Below are 24,953 nucleotides of genomic sequence, written 5' to 3'. Positions count from 1 at the left end.
TATTTTCTTGGGGAATGCAGCTTAGTTTGCTACATGAATATGCTAACTGACGGGCTATTTGAATATTGTCTGTAATAAAAAAATGGTTTATTTATTTAATTATTATTTGTTAAGTCCATAGTCCGCAAACATGGACATGGTAGATTGTCTACTATCAGGTAGGAACCCTTCATTCATTTTGCCTTCAACTCGAACGAAACTACACGGGCTCGAAAACCAAAGTTTCCTTCATTAGAGGTAATTTTATATTTTTATTCTAATTTAATATTTTGTTTCTACTCATTTTTTCTAATTTTTAACTCCGGTTAATTTGTATTTAAATAAAAAAAAAATCTTATTAAATAAATTAGCATAAGACCTTTGTATTGTAGGGATAAATAAAATTCACATCTATAAAATTGAAATATATCATACATACCTCTTAGTCGTCGTCGTTATCGTTTTCATAGGCTTCATTATTATCTTCATCGTCAACATCTATGGTAAAGTCTGAACATGAGAGGCTTCAATAGTTGAGACAATATAGTGATCATCTTCCTTTTCTTATTTATCGTTGTTTTCGTTATTCATAAAAAAAAAATGATAACAAATTTGATAAGGAGACATTCATTTAAAATTTTCTCATCAACTCACTTACCTCTTCCTCTTCGACATTTTACCCTCATTTCTCGGTCAACCAACAATATCCTTTCTTACATAATAGACCTCTTATATTACTAATCTCGTGACATCACTTCTACACTCAACCATTTGAACAATACCACAATCTTTTACCATTACTTTTGGCAAATCAACCATATCATCATATCACCAATCTCTTTACCCTCACTTTTTCGGTAAATCAACAATTTCATTTATATATTTAACCACCAATATTTTGTGTTCTTCAATGAATCTTTAATTATTAATCTCGTGACCTTAGAGTATTTTGTATTTCAACCATCTTAAATCATTACTGCAACATTTTTACCCTCACTTCGATAAATTAACCACCAACTCAATTGACCTCTCATATCGTGATCTCACTTTCACACTATGATCAACTAACCATCTAATTAACACATTTAACCACCAATATTATTTTTTCTAATGGACAACATTAATTACATATATCATGACCTCGCACACTTTCACACGTCGCTTATCTCTCACCAAATTAATCACCAAATCTCAATTTATATCTCTATCTCGTGACCTCACACTTTTAGACACCTCTTATCTCTCGGAAAAACAACCACCAATCTCAATTAACATCTTCGTCTCGTGACATCACGCTTCTTATCCCTTGGTAAATTAATCACCAATCTCAATCACACTTTCACACACCTCTCTTATTCCTCGACACACCAACCACCGACCTGAATCGACCTATTATCCTTCGGCAAAAAAACCACAAATTACAATGTTACAAGCCTCTTATCTCTTAGAAAACCAGTTACCAATCACAATCAACATCTTATCTCGTGACCTCACACTTTTAAAATTACATGTTTTTGATCCCTTGGAAAACCAACCACCAATCACAATTAACATCAAATCTCGTGACCTTACGATCCTTTGTTGATAGTCTCTTTTATCCCTCGAAAAAACAACCACCATTCGCAATGTTACCGACCTCTTATCCCTCGACAAACTAACTACCAATCTCAATCACACTTCACACGTCTTTTATCACTCGACAAACATACCACAAATCCACTAATCTCAATCACACTTTCACACGCTTTTTATCCTTTGACAAACCAACCACCAGTCTCAATCGACCTCTAGTCTTAATAACTTCACAATCCTTTGTTATCGGTCTCTTATCCATCGACAAATCACATCTTAATCACACTTTTCACACGGCTCTTATCCATTGACAAATCATTGTTATCAGGTCTCTTATTCCTCGACAAACCAACTACCAATCTCAATCACAATTTCACACGCCTCTAATATCAACAAACCAACCACCAATTTCAATCACATTTTCACACGCTTCTTTATTTCTTGAAAAACTAACCACCAATCTCAATCATACTTTCACACGCCTCTTATCCATTAGTAAACCAATTACCAATCTCAATTGACCTTTAATCTCGTGACCTCATAATCATTTGTTATCGGTCTCTTATCCCCTCAACAAACTACATCTCAATCACACTTTCACATGTCTTTTATCCCTCAACAAATTAACCACTATTCTCAATTGACATTTAACCTTGTGACCTCACACTTGGTCAATCAAATGTTTTATTCATATTTTTTAACCACAAATATCTCATTTATTACCCGACATTTTATCCCTTACAAACCAACCACCAATCCCAATGTTACCGGCCTTTTATCCCCATTGTCAAACTAACCACCAATCTCAATGTTACCAATCTCTTATTCCTCGGCAAACCAACCACAAATCCCAATCATATTTTCATGCATCTCTTTATCCATCAAAAAATCAACCAATAATTTCAATCACACTTTCACACGTCTATTATCCCTCGACAAACTAATCACCAATCTCAATCAATTTTTAATCTCGTGGCCTCATATTTTGGTTAATCAAATAACTAATTCATATATTTTTAACCACCAATTTTAATGTTACCGATCTCTTATCTCTCAACAAACCAACAACCAATCTTAATCATACTTAATCTTTAACCACCAAATATCTCATTTTTTACTAGTCTCCTATCCCTCACAAACCAACCATCAATCATAATGTTACCGGTCTCTTATCTTTCAACAATCTTAATCAACCTTTAACCTCGTGACCTCATATTTTAGTCAATCAAATAATTGATTCATATATTTTTAACCACTAATTCCAATGTATCGACCTCTTATTTCTCGACAAACCAACCACCAATCCCAATCAATCTTGATCTTTTATCTTTTATCTCTTATTTAGTGGGATTTAAACATCGTCTTTATTATGTAGAGGGTACACATTAACCACTAAACTACTTAATATTACTTATTTATATTTATAATTATATGTATAAATATATAATTTATGACTATTAATTCAAAAAAATCCATTAAATTCACATTAAAATATTTCATTATCTATAGTTAAAAAGAGAATTAATAAAAAAAAATATTAAAAGCAAGTTTGTGTGCATTTATTATTTTGTTGAATTTGAAACATAATACTTATATAGCTTCATTGATTATAGTCTTACACTTACAATATATAAGTGTGGTAAGTTTAAAATTTATATATATTATTTTTAATCATATATTTTTAACGAACCACTCCAAATTTATCCAAATTAATTAAAACTTTATTATATATATATATATATTAAATAACTATTTTCAATAATTACTTTAAGCATCTTATTTTTTTAACCATTTAAAGAAAAATGATATTTGTTCTTTTCATATTATTTTTTATTAATTAAAATATTAAAATATTTTATTTTAAATTTATTAAATTAAAATTTTAAACACAAAATATTATTTTAATAATTAAACTATTTAAAAATAAATAATAATATTTTATTAATTAAATAAATCATTTTTTATTAATAAATCAGATCAGATCTTCTACTACCGAATGAGGTGTTTTCTGTTGCGGATTATTATATTAATAAATTAAAACTATGTTGAAGGAAGAAAGATAACCCAGAACCCGTATTTCATTCCGGGTTCAGTAAAAGTAGAAAGAAGTGAAGCTTATTTTGCTTCAATCCGTTCTACATGACCAATTGAAGACGGTGTATACTGTTTTACATGAGCTTGTCTATGTAAAACTGATTGACATATATTCATTTTTGAGTGAAGAGAACTTCATTTTACCTCCAATTTATACATTAGTTTATAAATTTATTTGTTATGTATTTAATAATTAAATAATAATTCATATAATTTTATTTCTGATATATATAAAATAATAATTATGAATTAATATAATTTTATTTCAAGATTGTTTAAAATAATAATCATAAATTATGTGATTTATGTGATTTGAGATATTTAAATTATATTTTATGAATAATTATAATTATATTTTATAGTTGTGATATATTCAAATGAATTTGTACAAATTATTTCATAATGTATATATTTATATATTCAATATGCATAAATTTGTTTGTAACGTATTGAAATATATTTTGACAAATTATTTAAAATTTTATATAATTATATATTAAATATATACATATAACAACATATTTTTAATTATTTTATAAATATATTTAAATGAATTTGTAAAACAAAATATTCAATTTTTTTTTAATATATTTAAATGAATTTGTAAAACAAAATATTTTAAAATTATTTTAAGATATTTAAAATAATATTATTTAAATTATTTTATATTTTATATAATTATATATTAAATATATATAAAAATATCAATGTAAAACCACTAACACACATTTATGTAAAAGTATTTATACGTTCATGTAAAAATATTTATGTCTTCATGTAAATCTGCAAAAACAAAAAAACAAAAAAAATCAAGCTATCCGATTAAGCAAGCTTCACCTGATTATTTACAACGCTCAAATGAGTAAAATAAGCCACACTTGCTTGCTTCACTCAATATATATTTGCACTTTAAGTTACAATAATTAAAATAAATTGTTTCCTCCTTCCCTCTTGACTTAAGTATCTGAAACACGCTCATTCTCTCTTAATCCTATCCAAAACCACTTCTTTCTTTAAAACTCTAATAAAATCCCCAATTAAATTCAAGTTCGATGAATGGAGAAGAATAATATTGCAATCCGATTTTCTTGAGCAATAATTTTCCGAACTATTAGCTATTTGCAGCAGAAGCCTTACTGAAATTACCCAAATTCGATGTAAAACGTAAAATTTGAATCCATCGGTAGGTTATTAGGAAATTGGGATGGTAGAATGAAGAGATCCACCTACAATTATCATTGCTTCCGACCACCATTTCGCTTGTTCCTTTTGAATTCAGAATCGCAAACACTGCAAAAGAGAGTGTGTTTTTCCCATTTCCCCTTATTTCTCTTGTATTGTTATTGTTTAATTAAATAATTTGGATAATGGCTAAAAACAAAATTTTTAATCACTAATTACTTATCATATAACATTAGTCATCAAAAATTTAATATATTTTTTTGAGTATTTTTTAAACACATAGCAAAGTGCATATTTTCTAAAATAAATGGTACTCAAATGTCTTTTTATCTATATATTAAAATACATGTCATAATGGTTGAAATACTAAATTTATTAATGATTAAATAAATTGAGTTATTGAAGTTTGAGTTATAAAATAACACTATAATCCAATTTGCAATGTTTTGAGAAATCAAAATCCACTTATTCATAATATAATAAGTATTTATCAAATCAACAAGGATCTCACCCAACAATTCAAAAGACATGCATGATCCATCCATTTAATAATAATACTAAGTCATTTCAACAAGAAAAATTCAATCCAAGTATTGACCATCAAAACAATTTAGTTAGTGCATGAAAACACCAATCAACTAACTCAACACATGATAAATCAAAAACTTGTCCATTTTCAGCATGAAATTTGGTAGTTATTGCTCTATCTCCTTTGGAAGTTGAGATATTTGATTCCATAGGCAAATACTAAGGAAAATAACACAACCCAACCAACATGAACAACCGCAACTATTGGTAAGAAGTTATAATCATAGCCGAACGTAGATTTTAGGAACACCTTTATTGGAATATTTCCTTCACCGGGCACCTCTAGTGACGAATCTAGATCGCCAACCTGCGATGTCACTAGCCCATACAGAGTCCAACCCACTGGACTGCTCCAGTAGTACCATCTCCACCAAATAGGTATTTGCTATAAGTAGTTAATTTGTAAAACAATCAAAATTCAAATATACATGCATCATTAAAAACAATTGTGGAAAAAGAAATTTGACATACCGTTTTGGGTATAAGGAATCCTGAAAATAAGTTCCATAAGGCGAGAAAGAATGAAGATACAATGGAAGCAATTGCTTGGCTAGGGGTCAGGGCCGCAAGCATCATTCCGTACAGGGTGAAGTAGGTGTAACACATAACGGTAAGGAAGTAGAACCATAAGAATTTGGTAATTGTCCATTCAAAGCCAATCATGGAATATATAATGACAACATATATGGCTGATTGTATGATCACATATATGATTTCTATAATCACCTACAAATTTGAAAAGTTTTTCAACATGTCAAATTGGGCTCAAATAATGATTTTTTATCTTTTGATGATAATCAGTCAAAATATATGTATGATTCACAATTATCAATTACCTGAGAAAATGCATATGGAAAAGGGGAGTACATGGCAGATGCTCTTTCACGATAAAAAACTGTCCTCTCAGTATTTACAATCGGTATAACTGTTATAGCATTGGTCGTACCCAAGAAAAGAATAGCAGAGTACATCGCTCCCAGAAGATTCAACAAATCTTGTTGCTTGGACCTTTTAACAAAGAAATATCACAATAATTCATAATAAGATTCTCTTTTGGTGTTATGGTACTTAAAGGAAATTATTGTAACTACCAAGTTAGAGACTCACATTTTTGACCCTTTGTTCCAGAAAACTAAGCCAAACAAAATACCAATAATTATTGTCAAGAAAAATCGAATGGCGTTATACTGTGGATTCCTCCAGTAAGATAAGTATTGTTTCCATAAACAAGCATGACACTGAGAAGTGAATGATTGTGAATACTTGGTTGGAAAATGAAGATCTTGGGAACCAGGTGTTGGGATATTTAGTTCATTAACGAAGTCTTGATTTCTCCTAGATAATGAATGGAGAAGATATACAATAAATAATAATGATGACAAAAATACATTTATGTAAAAATAACTTTACTTACTTATAAAGGGAGGAGTTCGCGTAAACCTCTGCAAAATCCTTATTGAGTTGAGTCTCCATAGAAGGAGAAGTAACTTCCAACATCCATGTAGCAGGATTGTAACCTTCCATAATCTTGGGAACCCTTTCGACAGACTGCAATAAGTTATGTGAGCATAAAATTGACAAACACAAATTTATTCTTTAAGCAAAAATAATGGTTTATAATTTGTCAACTCACTTCAAAATACTCTATTAGCTTGTGAGATTGGTTGCCTAGAGGTCCTGCATAAATGACTTGTCCTCCTCTCTTCATCAAAAGTAACTGCAAGATTTTTTTATATTTTTTGAATAAGTAATAAATATGGGTTTTTTTTTGAAAAAAAGTACTAATGGGTACCTCATCAAAAGCCTCGAAAATGTCTATGCTTGGTTGGTGAATTGTGCAGACAACGGTTCTTCCTGTGTCGACTGTATTTCTTACAGTTCTCATGACAATGGCTGCAGCTCTTGCATCAAGTCCAGATGTTGGTTCATCCATGAATATGATGGATGGATTAGCGACCAATTCAACAGCTATTGTCAATCTCTTCCTTTGTTCGGTTGAAAGACCATCCACCCCTGGGAGGCCTACGAGAGAGTTCCTTATCGTATTAAGCTCAACCAACTCCATCACTTCTTCCACAAACATCTACATAACAAAACAAAACAAAAGCTTGTGTATTACTATCAGTTACATGGGATTTGATTATCAGAAAAGAAGAATAAAATGTTTACTTCATGTACCTTTCGCGTTTTATCATTCACATCATTGGAGAGGCGTAGCCAAGCCGAGAATAAAAGAGATTCATAAACTGTAACATATGGTGAATGAATGTCATTCTGCTCACAGTACCCACTGATTCGAGCAAATGTTTCTTGGTTTTTTGGATAACCAGAAACGTTGATACTTCCTTCTATGTATCCACCTGTCTTTCGTCCAGCTAGAACATCCATTAGAGTGGTTTTTCCAGCACCACTAACACCAACAAGAGCTGTCAACATCCCAGGGCGGAAAATGCCACTAACATCTCTTAGTAGTTGGAGACGATCTTCTTGAGCCCCTTGACTTTTCATTTCCTGATAACATACTATTATAATTGGGAATTGATTTTTTAATGATTTAGTTTTTTGAAAATTTAATATTGTTTACCGCGGGCATGTCTACATAGTAGTTGATGTGATCGAAAACAAGGGACAGTGGTTGAAATGGCAAGATCATTCCTTTTCTTCTTGCATGATCTACAGCTCCAGAAACTGAGAATGAATTCAAAATGCATGAATACAGAAGACTGGCATTCAAATGAAAATAAAATATACAAACCTTCAGATGAAGAATTCTTTTTCTCATCATTATCTTCGTCTGAGATAACAGCTTTAGAATCCCCAATTGCTGAGAAAAGAATATGCACCCATAATCTAAGCTAAAGTTATTCATAAGAAACCATGAATTTGACTAAGATAAGATGACTTACGGTTTAAATATGTCAAGGCTACAATGAAGAGAATGTTGAAGAAGACAGAAAATCCAAAGAGTGCAGCAACACAAACCCAATACATGTATTCCTGCGTGTAGAAGCCTCTTGACTTGAGTAACGCTTTTCCTACCGTAGGTGCATCAATTCTGGGATCAGTGTTTGGCTACATGATACAAGAGCAAACAGAAAACTTTTAAACAAAACGAAAAAGATTAAAATAAAACATTTGTAAGATAAAACTTACAACATCCCATCTCTTGTCTAGAAATTCATTCAGGACAATAGCATTTTGACCATACATCATAGGAGAAATATAGTACCCCCATATCATAAAAGGTTTAATGTCATCTGTAGAATACAATTTTATAAAAAGCTAATCAATAATCAAAGTACATTGTCTTGTTAGTGAATTAGTGAAGGAGATCAAAGATATGTCTAGCTAGCTTACTCTTTGAAACTATAAAACCTCCAAGAAGAAATACCAATAACAAGGCAAATGTCCCGAGTGTATTTGAGATGACTTGTGTTCTTCCCACTGCACCAATAAAACGGTAAAGGGACAGTGCCATTTGGTGTACGCCAAAGAATGCCAAGAATTGCTTAAAGAATCTAGCACAAATAAGGATTTGTTAATAATTAATCCATTCCACCGTATACTTGTAGAAAAAAAAAAAACATTTAATTAATTACCTGCTTGGAGATGGAGCAAACCCAATTGTGTAATAGGTTAAAACAATCCATATTAGTGATTCCATGATTGACAAAGGAATCCTAAAGATCCAAATTGGCAAGGCAAAAGCCCATGGTGGAAAAAACAAGTGATCTCTTTGTTTATAAAACACGGGTAGCCTCAAAACAGTCAGCATCAGTTCTGCCGTCCCATTAAACATTATATTGATAAGACTGAAAAAGAGAGCTCCAAAATATTTTCCTCCATTCTCCAATTTCCCATAATGCATGGTAGACCTCCAGAAAACCGTCATGGTTAGTAATGACATAATTGTTATCTGAACAATCTTGAATACATAGATAAAACTATTCCTCTTTATCAATAGCAGTTCCCTATCAAAACAAGCCTTAAAAAGCTCCTTCTTAGATATACCATACTGTTGTTTGACTAATGCTGCTGGGTGAGCTCTAGATTTATCATAAGGAACGCTAATTTCATCTGCTAACTGTTGGCCAAGGCGGAATGCATGGAAACCAGCTACGAATTCTGAATCAGAGATATATCTATAAGATTGACTTTCCCGATTGAACCAGTATTGTTCTTGATCTTTCTTGGATGTGACCTCTTGGAGAAAGTCTGCCACTCCTTTCCTTTGAGGACATTTAAAACCCATGTACTCAAAGAACTCGAGAACATTTTCTCGTGGTCCTTGATAGATAATTTCACCTTCGGAGATTAAAATAATGTCATCAAAGAGTTCGTATGTCTCGGGTGCAGGCTGCAGAAGGGAGATAGCCATAGTTACATCCATGATATGTACCATTTGCTTCATGAGTTTGATAATTTGAAAAGTTGTGGAGCTATCCAATCCATTTGATATCTCATCCATTAGAATAACTTTTGCTGGTCCAACCAACATCTCTCCTGCAACAAGTCAAACCAAAAATGTACATCTTGAGATTAAGACTATAAACAACCAATATAGATAATCTCCTATTTTATTGTCCATTCTCTATATTTCTTTATGGACGAGAGTTATAAAATTGTGACAGCCAAATATAAGAATTTTTACTCAAAGATCCTAAAATGTTGTTTTAATGTAATTGTCTATAAGATCTGAAACAAAAATGCTAGAGTATTCTGAAGAACAAATATGAAAATTGATTGTAGCATTCTGCAATTTATAGAGTAGAAACTGAAGAAAAGACAGATAATCATTTAATAAACTAAGACACCTCTACCTACCTTTCAAAAAGAAAAATAAGGAATTTTTCACTTGCTAAATCCTTTCTAGTGATAAAAAAATAACTCAAATTCATTGTACAAAATCACATGAAAAACATACCAGTGGTGACTCTCTTCTTTTGTCCTCCTGATATGCCTCTTCTCATTTGATCACCAACCATAATATTCGCACAAATTTCCAATCCAAGTATCTGTTTCATACAAAATAGCAAGGATGGGAAACATAAAACATTAATTATAGACATGCAAAATAGGAAATGGTTATTGCTAAGGGAGATAGAGTGAAAGAAACCTTGAGAACATAATCTGTGACTAAACTAGTTTCTTGTCCTGACATTACTGTGGCTTTCATGAATGCATCAATATCAGGATCAGGTTTAATTCCTAATTCTTTCTCTCGTCTTGAAAGTTCAGCCAATAGGTCATATCTTGGGCCAACTCCCAAACAACGTCCCGAGAAATCCATAGTCTCTCTAACCGTCATTTCTCCTTGATGAAGATCATGTTGACTAATATAAGCACATGTTCTCTGAGGAATAAATTCATCTAGTTTTTGTCCACAGTAAGTAATATTCCCAGAAACCTGAAATTAGCATATCACTTAAGAAACAAATATTTTAAAAAGATATTAGCAAGTATAGATTGTACACAAACCAACCCTTAAATCCTTATCTAGCTTTCCAGCAAGAGCTAGTAACAATGTTGTCTTCCCTGCACCAGGAGGGCCGAGGAGCAATGTCATCCTAAGAATCAATCACCCATTATGAATCGCAAACATGAAAGGAAATATGTTCAGAAGGATCAAAAAAAGAAAAAAAAGAAAAAAAGTTCTCTAGTTCCATCATTTTATATTTCTATTACCTTGATGGCTTCAAAATGCCACTAACATTTTTAAGAATCTGGATTTTTCTTTTCTTCATAGGGGAAAGTCTTACCAACTCAAGAATGCTCTGTATGAAATAAAACAAAGGTATTCATTCAATCATTCTCATGAGTTGTGACAAAAAACACTTAAAAAGTAATATAGTAAACATAATTACCTCAATAACGTTCAAGGTTGCATTGAACAGTGTAGGAAGTGCCCTGCTTCCAACATAAACATCTCCTTCAATTGATAGGTTCTCATAACGAACTTCAGTTACTGGAATCTCAATTCCCACTCTGTACCAAGACATTAACTTAGTTTTTAACAAATGTTAAAAGAATCTCAAATGAAACATTTACACTAATCATCACTTTGCTACTATTTGGAAACACTTTATATTTTGCAGTATAATGGGCAAGGAGCTGATCCTAGCCTAGCTCGAACCATCAAAACAAAACATATGGGTTGGGGCCAAATTGTTCCACTGGCACTTTTTGGTAAAATTAGCGACATTCTAATTAAAAAATCAATATTTTTATCATTGAATTACACTACATTAACAATTTAGAATAGAGGATTATTTAGACAAAAAAGAAAAGCTTCCATGCATGACAAATCACCTTTCTCAAGTTCTGTTACAGGGCTGGTTAGATCTTTGAATATTTTGAATAACCAATTAGTTATTGAAAATTGAGTTTATTTGAATAAACAGACAACAAATAATTATATATATATATAAACAAAATTTAAAAATTGAAAGTTTTTTAGTTAATGATAAATGATCTAATTGATACAAGATATTGAATTATATGAGATTAATCAAATACTTATGATTTGTTTAGAATTTAGTTTTTGTTAGAATCTTATGAATTATAAAAAAAAATAAGAATTTTGAATTTTGATTAGAACCCATCCCAAAATCAAACAAACACTTGTTCTGTTGTAAGAATTTATTTTCAAATAATATTAGTTATATATTATTATTATTATATATACATCATATAGAACTTTATACATTTATATAGATAATTAAGTATACAATTAATATTAATAAGTAAATGACATTATAAAAATGTATATTTAAAAAAAAATTACATTAATTCATATATTTAAATAAATATTTAAAATATAAATTTATTTTTAAATAAAACAGTAAAATCTTATTATCAATAAATTATAAATATAAAAGTTTGACTAGTTTAAAAATTTTAACTAAGATTTTAAAAGTCAACAATAAATATTTGGTTTATAATTTATATTAAATTAAAGAATTCATGATTAAAATTTGAAAATATATTAAATTAATTATTATATTTAGTTAAATTAATTATATTGAATAAATTAAAAATAATTTTTTTTTCATTAAAAAACTTTAAAATTATTTATTTAATATAACTTTAAAATAATGAAATCGAAAAGTGACCTCCAACAGTATCACGCATGAGTATAGGGTTTAGGGTTTATGAGAATGAAGATATGAAAATTTTACCGATCAATTCTCTGCCGGAAATTATGAAGAAATTTCTCGTTATCGATCTCAATAATCCTGAATATACTCTCCATCAACTGTTTCCTTTCCTGAATCCCAAGATTTGTAACATCAATCTCTTCATGAACGATCTTTCCATCGTCAAGCATTTTTTTCATCATCCCCTTCCGTAGACGATCGTAAGTCGGTAATCTCTCGATCGCCGCCCATTCCAGTTCTTCTTCCTCCACGTTCTGTTTACTGACCATATCCTCCGGCGTCTCCCATACCTCCCTGAAACTTTCATAAATCCAACTCCTTCTGCTTCCCAATCGCCGACTACTCATAGATCTTGCTAAATCATCCGCCATTGCAGTAATCTGTTCAACGATTCTCGATCAAAAGCATTGGAGATTTTTTGAAATCAAATGGTGTTAAATCTGACGGCAAGGAGATGAAATATATAGGGCGTAATTGAATCGATTGAGTTTAGTTGGTTACAGAAGTTTATGTATGAATAGATAACAGCTAGTAATTATCATTTCTAGAATGTCATTAATTATATATGTAAAATTTAACCATAAATATACTTTCTTAATTCATTCATAATTATATAATATTTCTAATTTTAATTACTCATATTATTTTATTTCTATTTATTATTTGCTTTTAAGATTACACAAAATTTTTTTATTATTTCCTATATAATTATTTGTTTTTTTAAGATTACAAATGATTTTTGAAAGTAAATTTTAATTATAAAACTCAAATAAATGAGTAATCATCAACCTTACAATTTATGATATAAGCAAAGTCAAAGTCAAAGTCAATCTTACATTTGGAAATTGGGAAAAATGATAAGGAAAATGAGAAAAAAAAAATTATTTCAACCAATAAAATTTTCAAAATATTCAATTAAATTTATTAAGAAAGACAAATCTATCTCATTAAATCATTCAGGAAACTAAAAATGAGAATTCTCTTTAATTTAGTAACTATAAATTAAAAACAGCTGTAATAATAGGTTACATAACAATGTATTATAAATAGAAAAAGAAAAGAAGAAAATTGGCCTTATAATGCAAAATTCAAACTTCCCTTACTAATTCAATAAATTAATTGGTTTAAATAGAATTTTTGACTGAATTTGAATTATTTTTTGATTTTTAGTTTTCAAATCGAATTTTAAATTAATTCGAATTCAAATACGTTTTCAGTTTTATTTTCGAGTTTATTTTCGAGTTGGGGTTTCAACTCAAAACAAAATCGAAAATCGAATTATTTTTTATTATTTATTTTAATTATATATGTTATCATATATTAAATATTTTATTATACAGGTATAATAGATGGAGTTTTACATTTTAGATAGAAGTTGGTTACAGAAGTTTATGTATGAATAGAAAACAACTATCATTTCTAGAATGTCATTAATTATGTAAAAATATAACCATAACTATATTCTTTAATTCATTCATAATTATATAATATTTCTAATTATACATATTATTTTATTTTATTTCTATTTATTATTTTGCTTTTAAAATTACACAAATCTTTTTATTATTTCCTACATCATTTGTTCTTTTTAAGATTACAAATGATTTTTGAAAGTAAAATTGTAATTATAAACAAATAGATGAGAGAATTCAACCTTAAAGTTTATGATACATTTCAAAGGAGTTTGATATATATATATATATATATATATATATATATATATATATATATATATATATATATATATTTAAATTTATTAAGAAAGACAAACAAAAAGTTTTCCTGACTTAAATTTATCATCATAAAGTATCAAATTATTAGTTTGATAAATATATAAACACTTGAAAATATTATTTATTAATTAATTTTCTTAGAACTCGTTAAATATTATTTATTTTCAACCATCAATTCTAAAATTAAATTGTCTTACTTTTTCTCGAGATTTTTTTTCTTCATAAATTAGATTTTTATTAAATAATTAGAAACTGAAAATCTTAGAACTATAATCGATTATGTTAGTTATTACAGGATTATGATTTAGTATTATATCTTAATTTGTGTTGCAATATCATGTGTTTAAATAAAGGATGTCTACTCATTATTATTATTATTATTATTATTATTATTAATATTATATATATTTAATATTTTAAGTTAATTTATTTTATTATAATTTTTAAACTTATAAATAAATATTTTTTAAATATTAATTATGATAATTAATTAAAAATAAATATTTTACATCTTATTTTGAAATATTTTAAGATTAACAATTTTAATTTATATAATTATGTTTATAATACATTCTATTTAGAGTAACTATTAAAATATTTAAGTAAATGTCTTTTTATAATATATTTTTAAAATATTTAATTAACTTTTAATTTAAAATAATTTATTTAAATTTATAAGATAAATACTTTAAAATATAAGTTTGAAAATTATAATAAAAAAAGAATTAATTGAACAAAACAATAAAGTCAAAACATAAATAAAAAAAAGTGAGATATTTCTTTGACTTCCAAAGAAAACTATGTAGATCATCAACAATGAGGATATATAATCGATCAAATTCAAGTAATCAAAAAGTATGAGGAAGTTGTGATCATTAAGATATTCAACAAACTCGATAGTTATGAAAGAACTGACCAACATGAAAGATATTATGTTTGTGTGAAATTAATATTCCCGAGTTTGATTTGAAATGAAGAAGAATAAATATTCTTCATTTTGTAAAAAAATACTACATATCATCATAGAAAATGAAGAAGCTTGTGTGAAAGTAACATTCACAAGTTTGATTTGAAATGAAGTCATGAAGATGAATAAAACTTCTTCATTTTATAAAACAAAAAACTACATGTCATCATAGAAAATAAAAAGATTTGTGTTTTCCTGAATCAAATATTGTGTAACTATCCTATCCTAAATATGATATTCACACCTACCATAGTGCAAAATGTGTTCTTTATGGCCACTTAGCTCCAACCAACCAACAAAAGTAAAGTTAAATCGATATATTGTTAATGGTCATATCTTGGTTAGAAAAAAAATAGATCCTTAATTTGATGCAGTCTAAGTCATCTAGATTCCAATACAAAAGAAAATGATAAAATTTAATAGAGATTTTGATGTTTTGTTTTACGAGAATCAAGTAACGAAGAGACAAACATGAAATATCGTTGTCAAAATCTCCCAAATAAATATTTCATGGTAAGGAAAACTAAAGTCCTCTAGCTAGCAAAAGGACAAGGGAAGAACATGCATGTGTCATGTTGTTTCTATAGATAGTTTGCTCAAAATTGGGCACAAACTTGCTATGTGATATGAAGTGAGATAATATAAGAACATAATTACCAATAATTATTTTATTTTTAACAAGTAGATAAATTATTTCAGATATTAGAATTGAAACTCCACCTTAGAAAAGTAAGTATATGTGACTTTTATTAATAAACTTTCTCTACGGAGAAATGAAAATCAGCGCAACCTGCTACACATTATTCATAAGTCCACCTCGAAGCATCAAAAGAGCCATACATTATTGTAATACTATCTCATTCTCAATAAATAAAAAAAAAATGCAATTTAAGCATTGTCCATTGTATGGACCTAATCAACAAGACTCATGATATTGTTGTTCTACCTCCTTTGGAAGTTGAGGTATTTGATTCCACATGCAAATACTAGAGAAAATAACACAACCCATACAACATGAACAACTATGCATGGGTAGGAAGTTATATTCATAACCGAACGTAGATTTGAGGAACAACTTTATTGGATTATTTCTTTCACTGGACTCCTCTAATAACGAGTCTAAATCGCCATCTTGAGATGTCACTAACCCATACAATATCCAAGCCACTAGAGAACCCCAGGTCCCTAATAGTACCACCTCCACCAAATAGGTATTTGCTGCAAGTAATTATAATTTATAACATTAAAAAAACTAAATTATAGATAGTATATATATTATTAAGTGCAAAAGAAATTTGATGTATCGGTCTAGGTATTAGGAAGCCTGAAAATAAGTTCCATAGCCTGATGAAAGACACCAATACAATGATAGGAATTGTTAGGCCAGGGGTCAGAGCGACAAACATAATTCCGTGCATAGTGAAGTAGATCGACAAACCGTATTCCATATATAGTGATGTAGATGTAACACATAATGGTAAATAAATAGAACCATAAAAACTTGGTAGTCCATTCGAAGCCGATCATGGAATATATGTATATATGGTCGTTTGTATTACCACATTTATCGTTGTTTTTTTTTTGAATAACCAGAAACATTGAAGTTTCCTTTTATGTATCCACCTGTTTTTCATCTAGCTAGAACATCCATTAGAGTTGTTTTTCCAGCACCACTAACGTTAGAATTTCAGGGCAAAAACTGCCACTAACATCTCTTAGTAGTTGGAGACATCTTGTTCTATTATTAGTGGGAATTGAATTTTTAATGATTATTTTTTTGAAAATTTATTTGTTTACCAGGCATGTCTACATAGTAGTTGATGGGATCGAAAGTAGTTAGAAGAGAAAGATCATTCTTTCCTTGGTGCAAGAATTGAGTGAGTAAGGAGCTCTTAAACATTCTTCCCATCAATATTTTATATGAGATAACTTCTTTTGAATCCCCAATTGCTGAGAATAGGAAAATATTTCAAATAATCTAAGCTAAAGTTATTAATTATAAGAAAGCAATGAATCTAACTAAAAAATAGTCGAACTTTTAATGATTATAGTCCTTCAATGTGTATCATTCATAACTCACTTATTTTTATATTTTCGAGGGATGACTAGTACCAGAAATATTTTGTGGAATATTATTTGAATTTATTAGGTGATGCTCGAAATTTTGAGCAGTTGCTTAGAAATTTGGATTGATGCAATTAATATTGTAGGTCTATATATTTGGGTTATCATTCTAATTATTTTCTGATAGATTATCTGGTTAAAAGAAATCGTCGAACTTTTAATAATGGTAACCGTCCGATACGTATTAATTTATAATGATATTATTATGGCACTTTCTAAAATTCGTTCTGAAAAATCGGTGGAATCGTCGAACCTTTAATTACGAGCATAATGATTTATAATAATATTATTATGATATTTTCTACGAATTCGATAATCTATTGGGTAATGTGGTTATATTATTTTTATTTTTTCTCATTTTATGTTTTGTCGTTGTGCTTAAACGATATTATTATTTTTAATATACATGAACCATTTAAAAATAATAATGAATTTGACTAAAAAAAATAATTGGAACTGGTTTTCATCGCTATTCGACCAAAGAAAGCTCTTAATGACGGTGGTTTGAGAAATATCTGACGTATTTGTCACTATTTTCCCTTGCATTAAAATTTATTTATTTTGATAAATTAATATGGGCAATTCAACTATTACCAATTATATCAATTTTGGTCCCTTTTATGCTCATAAAATAATACGACTTACAATTTAATTATCAACGTAACAATGAAGAAGAGAATGTTGAAAAAGGAAAAACAATCCAAACAGTGAAACAATCCAATACATGTAACACATTTCTTACCATAGATGCATCTATTTTTTTTGGATCCGTGTTTGGCTGCGATCGGATGACACTACAACAAAAAAGACTTTTACCGACACAAAAAGAAAAAAGTTTTTCGGCGTATATATGTATATATGTGCCACTAAAAATTTTACAAGTACATAAATTAGTATTAAAAAAATAGAGTCGACACATAAATTTGTGTCTGTAAAGGATAAAATATTCGTCAGTAAATGGTTTACCGACACATAAATGTGTGTTGATAAGGGATAAATATGGTCGATAGATAAAAAGGTTTATTGACACATAAATTAAAGCTAGTAAGGAATAAATATGTGTCAGTAATATATTACAAATGTTTTTAGTATTTTAATTTTTATTAATTTTTTAATATATTATAATAGAGAAAGATTAAAATTATAAATTTCTATTATCAAAATATTATATTATTCATTACATGTTTTAAAAAAATCAATTAAATAAGTATTTAATAATAAAAATTTAATTCTAAATACTCAAATAATTTGACTAAATACAAAAATATCAACACATAAATGGGCCACCATTGTCTTATCTGATTCAACTAACATTTCAACTACCAAACAAACATACTCTCAAATAAACATACACAATATTAGTCTAACTTTATAGGATGAACAACAAAACACACCAACAAATAAAATAAATAAGGAATTACCTAAGATTCCAATGTCATAACCGAACATCATTCCACCGAAGGCAACAAGAAGCCAACATCCGAAAATGTATGTCGTTATCTTGGATTTGAACGTTGTCTTTATTGACCGTCCGCTATCTGACATGATCTTTATAATATATCGTTGAAGTTTGTTTAGATTTACATAAAAAAAATTTAGAAACAAACTAAAAAGCCAGTGATAAATATATTAGTAGTAGAATGTAACATATAGCTATGAGTTATTGATAAATACATAGCCAGTGATGATCTAGTCTAGAGTAAATTGATCCAAAATTCAAATTTCTAACTTATTTTTGTCTTAGCATCTTTTAAGGGTCAATTTTACCTTCAAAGTTTTCAAATCAACCCTAAAAACTTTCATTTTATTTTAATTCTTTCACAACATTTGTATCATTTTATTTTAACAAGAATTCCTTAGTTTTGGAATTTATTTGATTAACTTGAAATCATTTTCATGATTTAAATGTTTCTTGTAAATTTGAGATTATTGGTAATGATTTTGATATTTTAAATTATCTGATCATGTGTAATACTATTATATATGATTATATAGATTTACTGTTTAATTATTGTCAGATGATACTATTATATATGATTTATATCAATTTACAGTTTAATTGTTTATTTTTCTATTTTTATTATTAACAATACAGTTATAAATTTTATTTTGATGTTTTATTCATTTATAAAATGTTACTAACAATACAAATGTTTACATCTTTTGTATTAAATGTTACTTTTCAATATTTTTAGACACTTGTACTATCTTAGGAATCCTGACCTTCGGTGAAACAATAAAAATCTCATTTTATTTGTTTCTAAATCATAATATTTTTGTAAGATCCTCCTCAATTCATTTGATTAAAATGTCAGCATAAATAATATTTATTTGCTATATTTTTGTAAATAAATTTGGTAAAGTATGATATATTATCTTGGTAATGTAAATTTTGAGTGATATATAAGTAATACTTTAACTTGAATATATGATTGAGAAAACATTAAGCTTAAATCACAATTTTGAGTATTTTCTAATTATAATTCAATTTTTATTAATTTTATATATTATTATCACATAATTAGTTGTTTATATTTAGGATTAAGTATATATTATTATCACAATTTTATATCTTTTGTTTAAATATTTTTACTCCACTAGAGCCCATTTATTTTATTATTTGTTACTATATCCATCATGGTACGTATCATTGATTATTATCACCAACAAAATCCATTAACATAATTAAAATTTGAATAACTCATCAATTATTAAAACACTTGAAACAAATTAATTTTTAGTTTTTTCAAATTTATTATTAAAATTAAAATAAGTTATGACATGGCACGACACACTGTTTAAATTTGGTTATAAGCACCCCCATTAAAAAGACGAATTCTTTATCACTTCTATTTATACTTTTTTTTTATCTACTATATTAAATAATAATAACTCAGAAAAATTAACTAATCTGATTAACAATGAAAAATATAAATAATATTAAAATATAAATATAATTTATTACTTTTTTTTATAGGGTCTGAGTCTCTAACTAGAAGAAAAAAAAATATAGGGAAATCATATAAACAAAATTTGATTTATAATAAATAATTAATTATATATATTTTTAAAAGGTTTTGATTTTTTTTTTATGTTGGTTATATATATGCATTTTCTTTTATTTTTTTTTTAAAATTTTAGAAAAATGAAACAAAAAATTATGTTAGAAAAAAATTATTGTGTTGTATATAACTAAACTCCAGTGTTGGGAACAATAACTGGAAGAAATTGCTCCAACTGCAACAATGACTCTAGCTATAGTATTGGTAATATTAATTTTTAAATATTTAATAATAATTATAATAATAAAAACAAATTTTATAAAATTTAAATAATATATTTTTAAATTATAATAAATAAAATTATTTTATATTAATCATTATTAATATTAAATTTATAAATTAATTTTAAAAATATTAAATTATAAATATCAGGAAAATAAAATATACTAAATAAAATAAAATTTTATTCATTTTATCTTTAATCAATATTATTTTAAAATGGATTATTAATAAAAATTAAATTATATATAAATAAAAAATAAATATCTCATTAATCAGTATTAAACAAACTTTTACGTATAAATATTATTATTTTAATATATATAAATTTAATAAATTTTTCTTAATTCAGATTTTACAAAAATAAACATACAGTATTTATTCTTAATTTATATTTAATTAATTAAAATTATGTGCTATTTGTTCCCCTATAAGACAGATTTATTACGAAAATAAAATGGTTGGAAGAAGGAGGATAATTATAGCTTAAATGTGACAACCCAATCAAATATGTATAAAGATGTGTAGGATTTAAAACACCCGATTAATTATTTAGGATGCCGTTTATGCATTAAATTTGATGACTTGTATGTATTAAATTTAGGATACGTTATTTTTTAAATTTTCAAATATTATTTTATGCATATTAAATATTTTAATTTAGTTAACAAAATAAGTAATTTTAAAGTTATAAAATCAAACAAACTTAAAAAATGAAAAATAACATTTAAAATTTTGAAGATTTAATTTACAGTTATTTTTCAAATTTTCACAAATATTATGTTATGCTTATTAAATATTTTAATTTAGTTAATGATAAAGTTATAAACCAAACTAACTTAAAAATGAAAATTAATAATTTAAAATTTTTAAGATTAATAATAAATTTATAAAAATATGGGGAAAACAGCAGGAATAATTCATTTAAATATTTCAAAAATAATAAAGATTAAAATGTTATAATTTTTAAATTTATGACAATATCAAGAATCCTCAATCTTTCTATTCTACTTCCCATCTTCTGCAACATTGTTCTTCTACCTAAAGTAGTTTTTTCTTTTACAAATAAACATTAAACCAAAAACTGATGAATTTGTAGAATAGTGAATCTATAATTTGATTTGGATCTGTAATTTGAGTGTTATTTAAGGTTTTTATCTAAACAATTTAAGACACAAAATGAAAATTATATTATTTTAAAATTTAAAATATTTTCATTTAATTTATTTATAATTTTAATTTCATAAACATTACCTGAACTATCCTATTGAGCATTGAACTTGAACCATAAATTTTTAATTATATAAAAAAATGTTTATAATTGAATAAATGCAACATTTTTAAAACACAGATAGTGCATAGTTAAAATTTATGGTGTACTCATATAAGGTAAACTTGTAAAATTGAGACTTGAGAGTTTATACTATTGTAACAATTTAAATAAAAACAAATTTATATATATTATTATTAAATTACTAATATTAAAATTTATTTATTTTTATATTTAAAATAAAAATAATTCATCTAAATATAAATGAATAAAAATAATTGATCATTATAGAAATGAATAAATAATTAATATATTAACAAACTTGTATTATTATATATAAAAAAAATTTATGTATCAAAATTATTATTTAAAAATTATTAGTTATTAAATTATTATAATATAACAATCATAAAATGATTATTTATAATATGTGTTAAGAAAAAGAAAGACTGAATATCTACATTGTAAATATAAATCAAATGTAAAAATCAGAAAGACTACTAATCAAAATAAAAACCAAATTATTTTATCTTTCAAGACTATTTATCAAACTCAAATATTTTGTTATCATAACCCTAGTGCTCTTTTTCAGTTAAAATATTTTCTATAAGAAAAGGAATAAAATAAATCAGGTCTATGTTACATATTTACTCAGCAGAGCTTGAGGTATCTCGCGAACTCGAACGAGTTAGACAGATTTGGATCAGACTAGTAGTAAAACAAAACAAAAATATTTGTTGACTACAATTTCAAAAAATCCACATATTGTCGTAGAAAAGCAATGGATTTTTATATGGTCTAGTTGGAATCTTTGCATACAAAACACAACTGCATAACTGTTGCAACTCTGATAGTTTTAAACATTCAGCTTCATGATTAATGCATATGATTTGATTCATCTTACAACTAAAATGGAGTTTTGCACTACTCCAGTTGCTAAGAAAACACGAGATCAATCTCCACTGGCACAACCTTTACAGCCACAATGCACACATTCTATCACCTTCTCCTCCCTCAGATGCTTCGGGACTCTGCAAACACATGTTGTTTGGAAGTTGTGGTCTCGAGGTTGCATGCATCTCAGACAACAAAGTCTTTCATATCCAGGCTGCAATAAGAATATATATATAAGTCATTTAATCAGGTCTCTTAACATTTTAGCAACAAAAAAACTACTGTCATATTTCTCATTCGGGATGTGGATCCAGATGAAATTGCATTTGGAAACTGACTCATCTGACTTCAGATAAATAAGTGTTTCGAAATAGGGTTGCATGGTGAAAAATAATATTCTCAAGGGAAGTGCAAGAGTGACCTTCTTCCACTTAGCAATTAAATTGCGATCAGCATAGCCTTGATCCAAACAGAACTCGAACAATTCTTTTGATATTTCCTTCCTACGGTAAAAGAGATCGAAAACATAACGACTCTTCTGATGAGCGATTTTGAAAATGGGCCACAGCATCTCACACTTTCTTTTACCATCATGTGAATCATTCTCAGCTGAGCAAACACAAGAAAATGAAAATATTATTACATGATATAAAACAAAAAATCAACCGGTAATTGAAGGAGAGGAATTGTTTTAGCTTCTTCATAATTCATTGTTAATAGTTTGCATGTATTCATACATTGCAATTTTTGGAAACTATCTCAAAAGAAAGAGAAAATTGAAATGAATATTGAGGAATAACAAGGTGAAATATAAACCTTCTCTCATCTTCCCTTGCAGTTCATTGAGAGTAGGTTCTATCAGCTCCCAACCTTCAGGGTATTTCACACGGTTGGTCTTCACCTTAGGCATTGTTCCAACTGCAGTACAAGCACAAACCAAGGTAGAAAACTGAGGTGATGTGACTATTAATAGGTACTAATACTCTCTTTAGCGTAACTTGTCGGGAAAAAAAATCTCCAGCTACAGTAGTGGTGGTACTACACTTGGCCACATGCTTTAGAATTTGATTTTTTATGTTCCTAGGAATATACTAACAAGTTAACATGATTAACAATTCTAACTATCATTTCAAACATAGCTCAGAGATATGATTCATCATAGTATTTCACTTCAGCTTGACTGCTTAGCAAATTCCCTTGTGATGAAGAGGATTTGACCGATGAGGGACCTGGTCAGATCAAGCTGTAACAAGAATACCCAAAGTTGGAAATATAATCCAGACCAGTCCTGATTAAGCACATACATTGACATTGCCCAGCTTCAAACTACAAATACATTTAGCAATAACCATTTGACTCTAGGTCCAAACAAGCTTAGAAAGAACAAACTAGAGTAGTCATTTGAAACAAAGTTCAAATTGATTATATTAAAGACAGAAACACATGCTTAAAGCAAATAATCTATATTTTCACACCATTATGAAATAACTACATCTTTATGAAAAACTGACTTTAAGGCAACATCATCTAATTGGGGCGTGCCAAGTTCAATATACCCACTTCTAAATACTAATAATTTCCTCTTAATTCAGGTTTATAAAGCACCTATACATGAATTTTTTAGCTCAATATTAGGGCTTATTTGATGTTTTCAGTTTCACAACCCTTAAAACTTAAAGAGAGGTACATAAAAGCAAATAGATCACATATAACTCTGGGGTTGATGAATTATAATAGGATGAGATTGTGCAAGTTAAAGGCTGATTTTTTTTTAGCCTTCTTAGAAAATAAAGCAACCTAACTAGGTAAACAAATTACTAACCTAACAGATTATCAGACTATGAGACTAATGCACTAAAAGATTCAGAAATCAATCAGAAAAACAATGAAGGACGCCCAGAAACTCAGTGGTAGTGGTAAACAGATCAAAATGGTACCTGAAAGCTGGAGTCTATGAGTCTGGACGATGGCTGATTCGTCTGAACCACTGGACGGAGATCACGTTGTCAGGTTGAGGACCGATTCCTGAGTATTGAGTCGTACTATCGAGTTTCGTGTGTACGATTGGCGTGGATCTGGCCTGAGAGTGAAGAAGATAGGTCTAGTCTGTTC

General features: G+C 27.9%; 2 protein-coding genes across 2 annotated transcripts; both read right to left on the bottom strand.

The window, feature by feature from the left end:
* Positions 1–5,530: 5,530 nt before the first annotated feature.
* On the bottom strand, positions 5,531–16,836 carry LOC124937848 (ABC transporter G family member 34-like). The gene is made up of 22 exons (XM_047478178.1): positions 16,832–16,836; positions 16,421–16,490; positions 12,594–12,952; positions 11,280–11,400; positions 11,101–11,189; positions 10,898–10,982; positions 10,532–10,822; positions 10,340–10,430; positions 9,015–9,918; positions 8,773–8,933; positions 8,569–8,672; positions 8,322–8,487; positions 8,171–8,239; positions 8,000–8,103; positions 7,594–7,926; positions 7,208–7,498; positions 7,049–7,132; positions 6,830–6,963; positions 6,523–6,750; positions 6,252–6,423; positions 5,887–6,141; positions 5,531–5,800 (listed from the first exon to the last, which is right to left on the bottom strand). The coding sequence occupies exons 1-22, from the start codon at positions 16,834–16,836 to the stop codon at positions 5,531–5,533; spliced, it is 4,386 nt and encodes a 1,461-aa protein (XP_047334134.1).
* Positions 16,837–22,665: 5,829 nt separating this feature from the next.
* LOC124938623 (protein BUD31 homolog 1) lies at positions 22,666–24,953 on the bottom strand. The gene is made up of 4 exons (XM_047479095.1): positions 24,779–24,953; positions 23,658–23,759; positions 23,263–23,450; positions 22,666–23,055 (listed from the first exon to the last, which is right to left on the bottom strand). The coding sequence occupies exons 2-4, from the start codon at positions 23,749–23,751 to the stop codon at positions 22,900–22,902; spliced, it is 438 nt and encodes a 145-aa protein (XP_047335051.1). The 5' UTR covers positions 23,752–23,759; positions 24,779–24,953; the 3' UTR covers positions 22,666–22,899.

Source organism: Impatiens glandulifera, chromosome 5 (genome assembly GCF_907164915.1).
Source record: "Impatiens glandulifera chromosome 5, dImpGla2.1, whole genome shotgun sequence".
Lineage (NCBI taxonomy): Eukaryota > Viridiplantae > Streptophyta > Magnoliopsida > Ericales > Balsaminaceae > Impatiens > Impatiens glandulifera.
The sequence above is the reverse complement of the archived record's forward strand: the minus strand, read 5'-3'. Positions and strand labels throughout refer to the sequence as shown.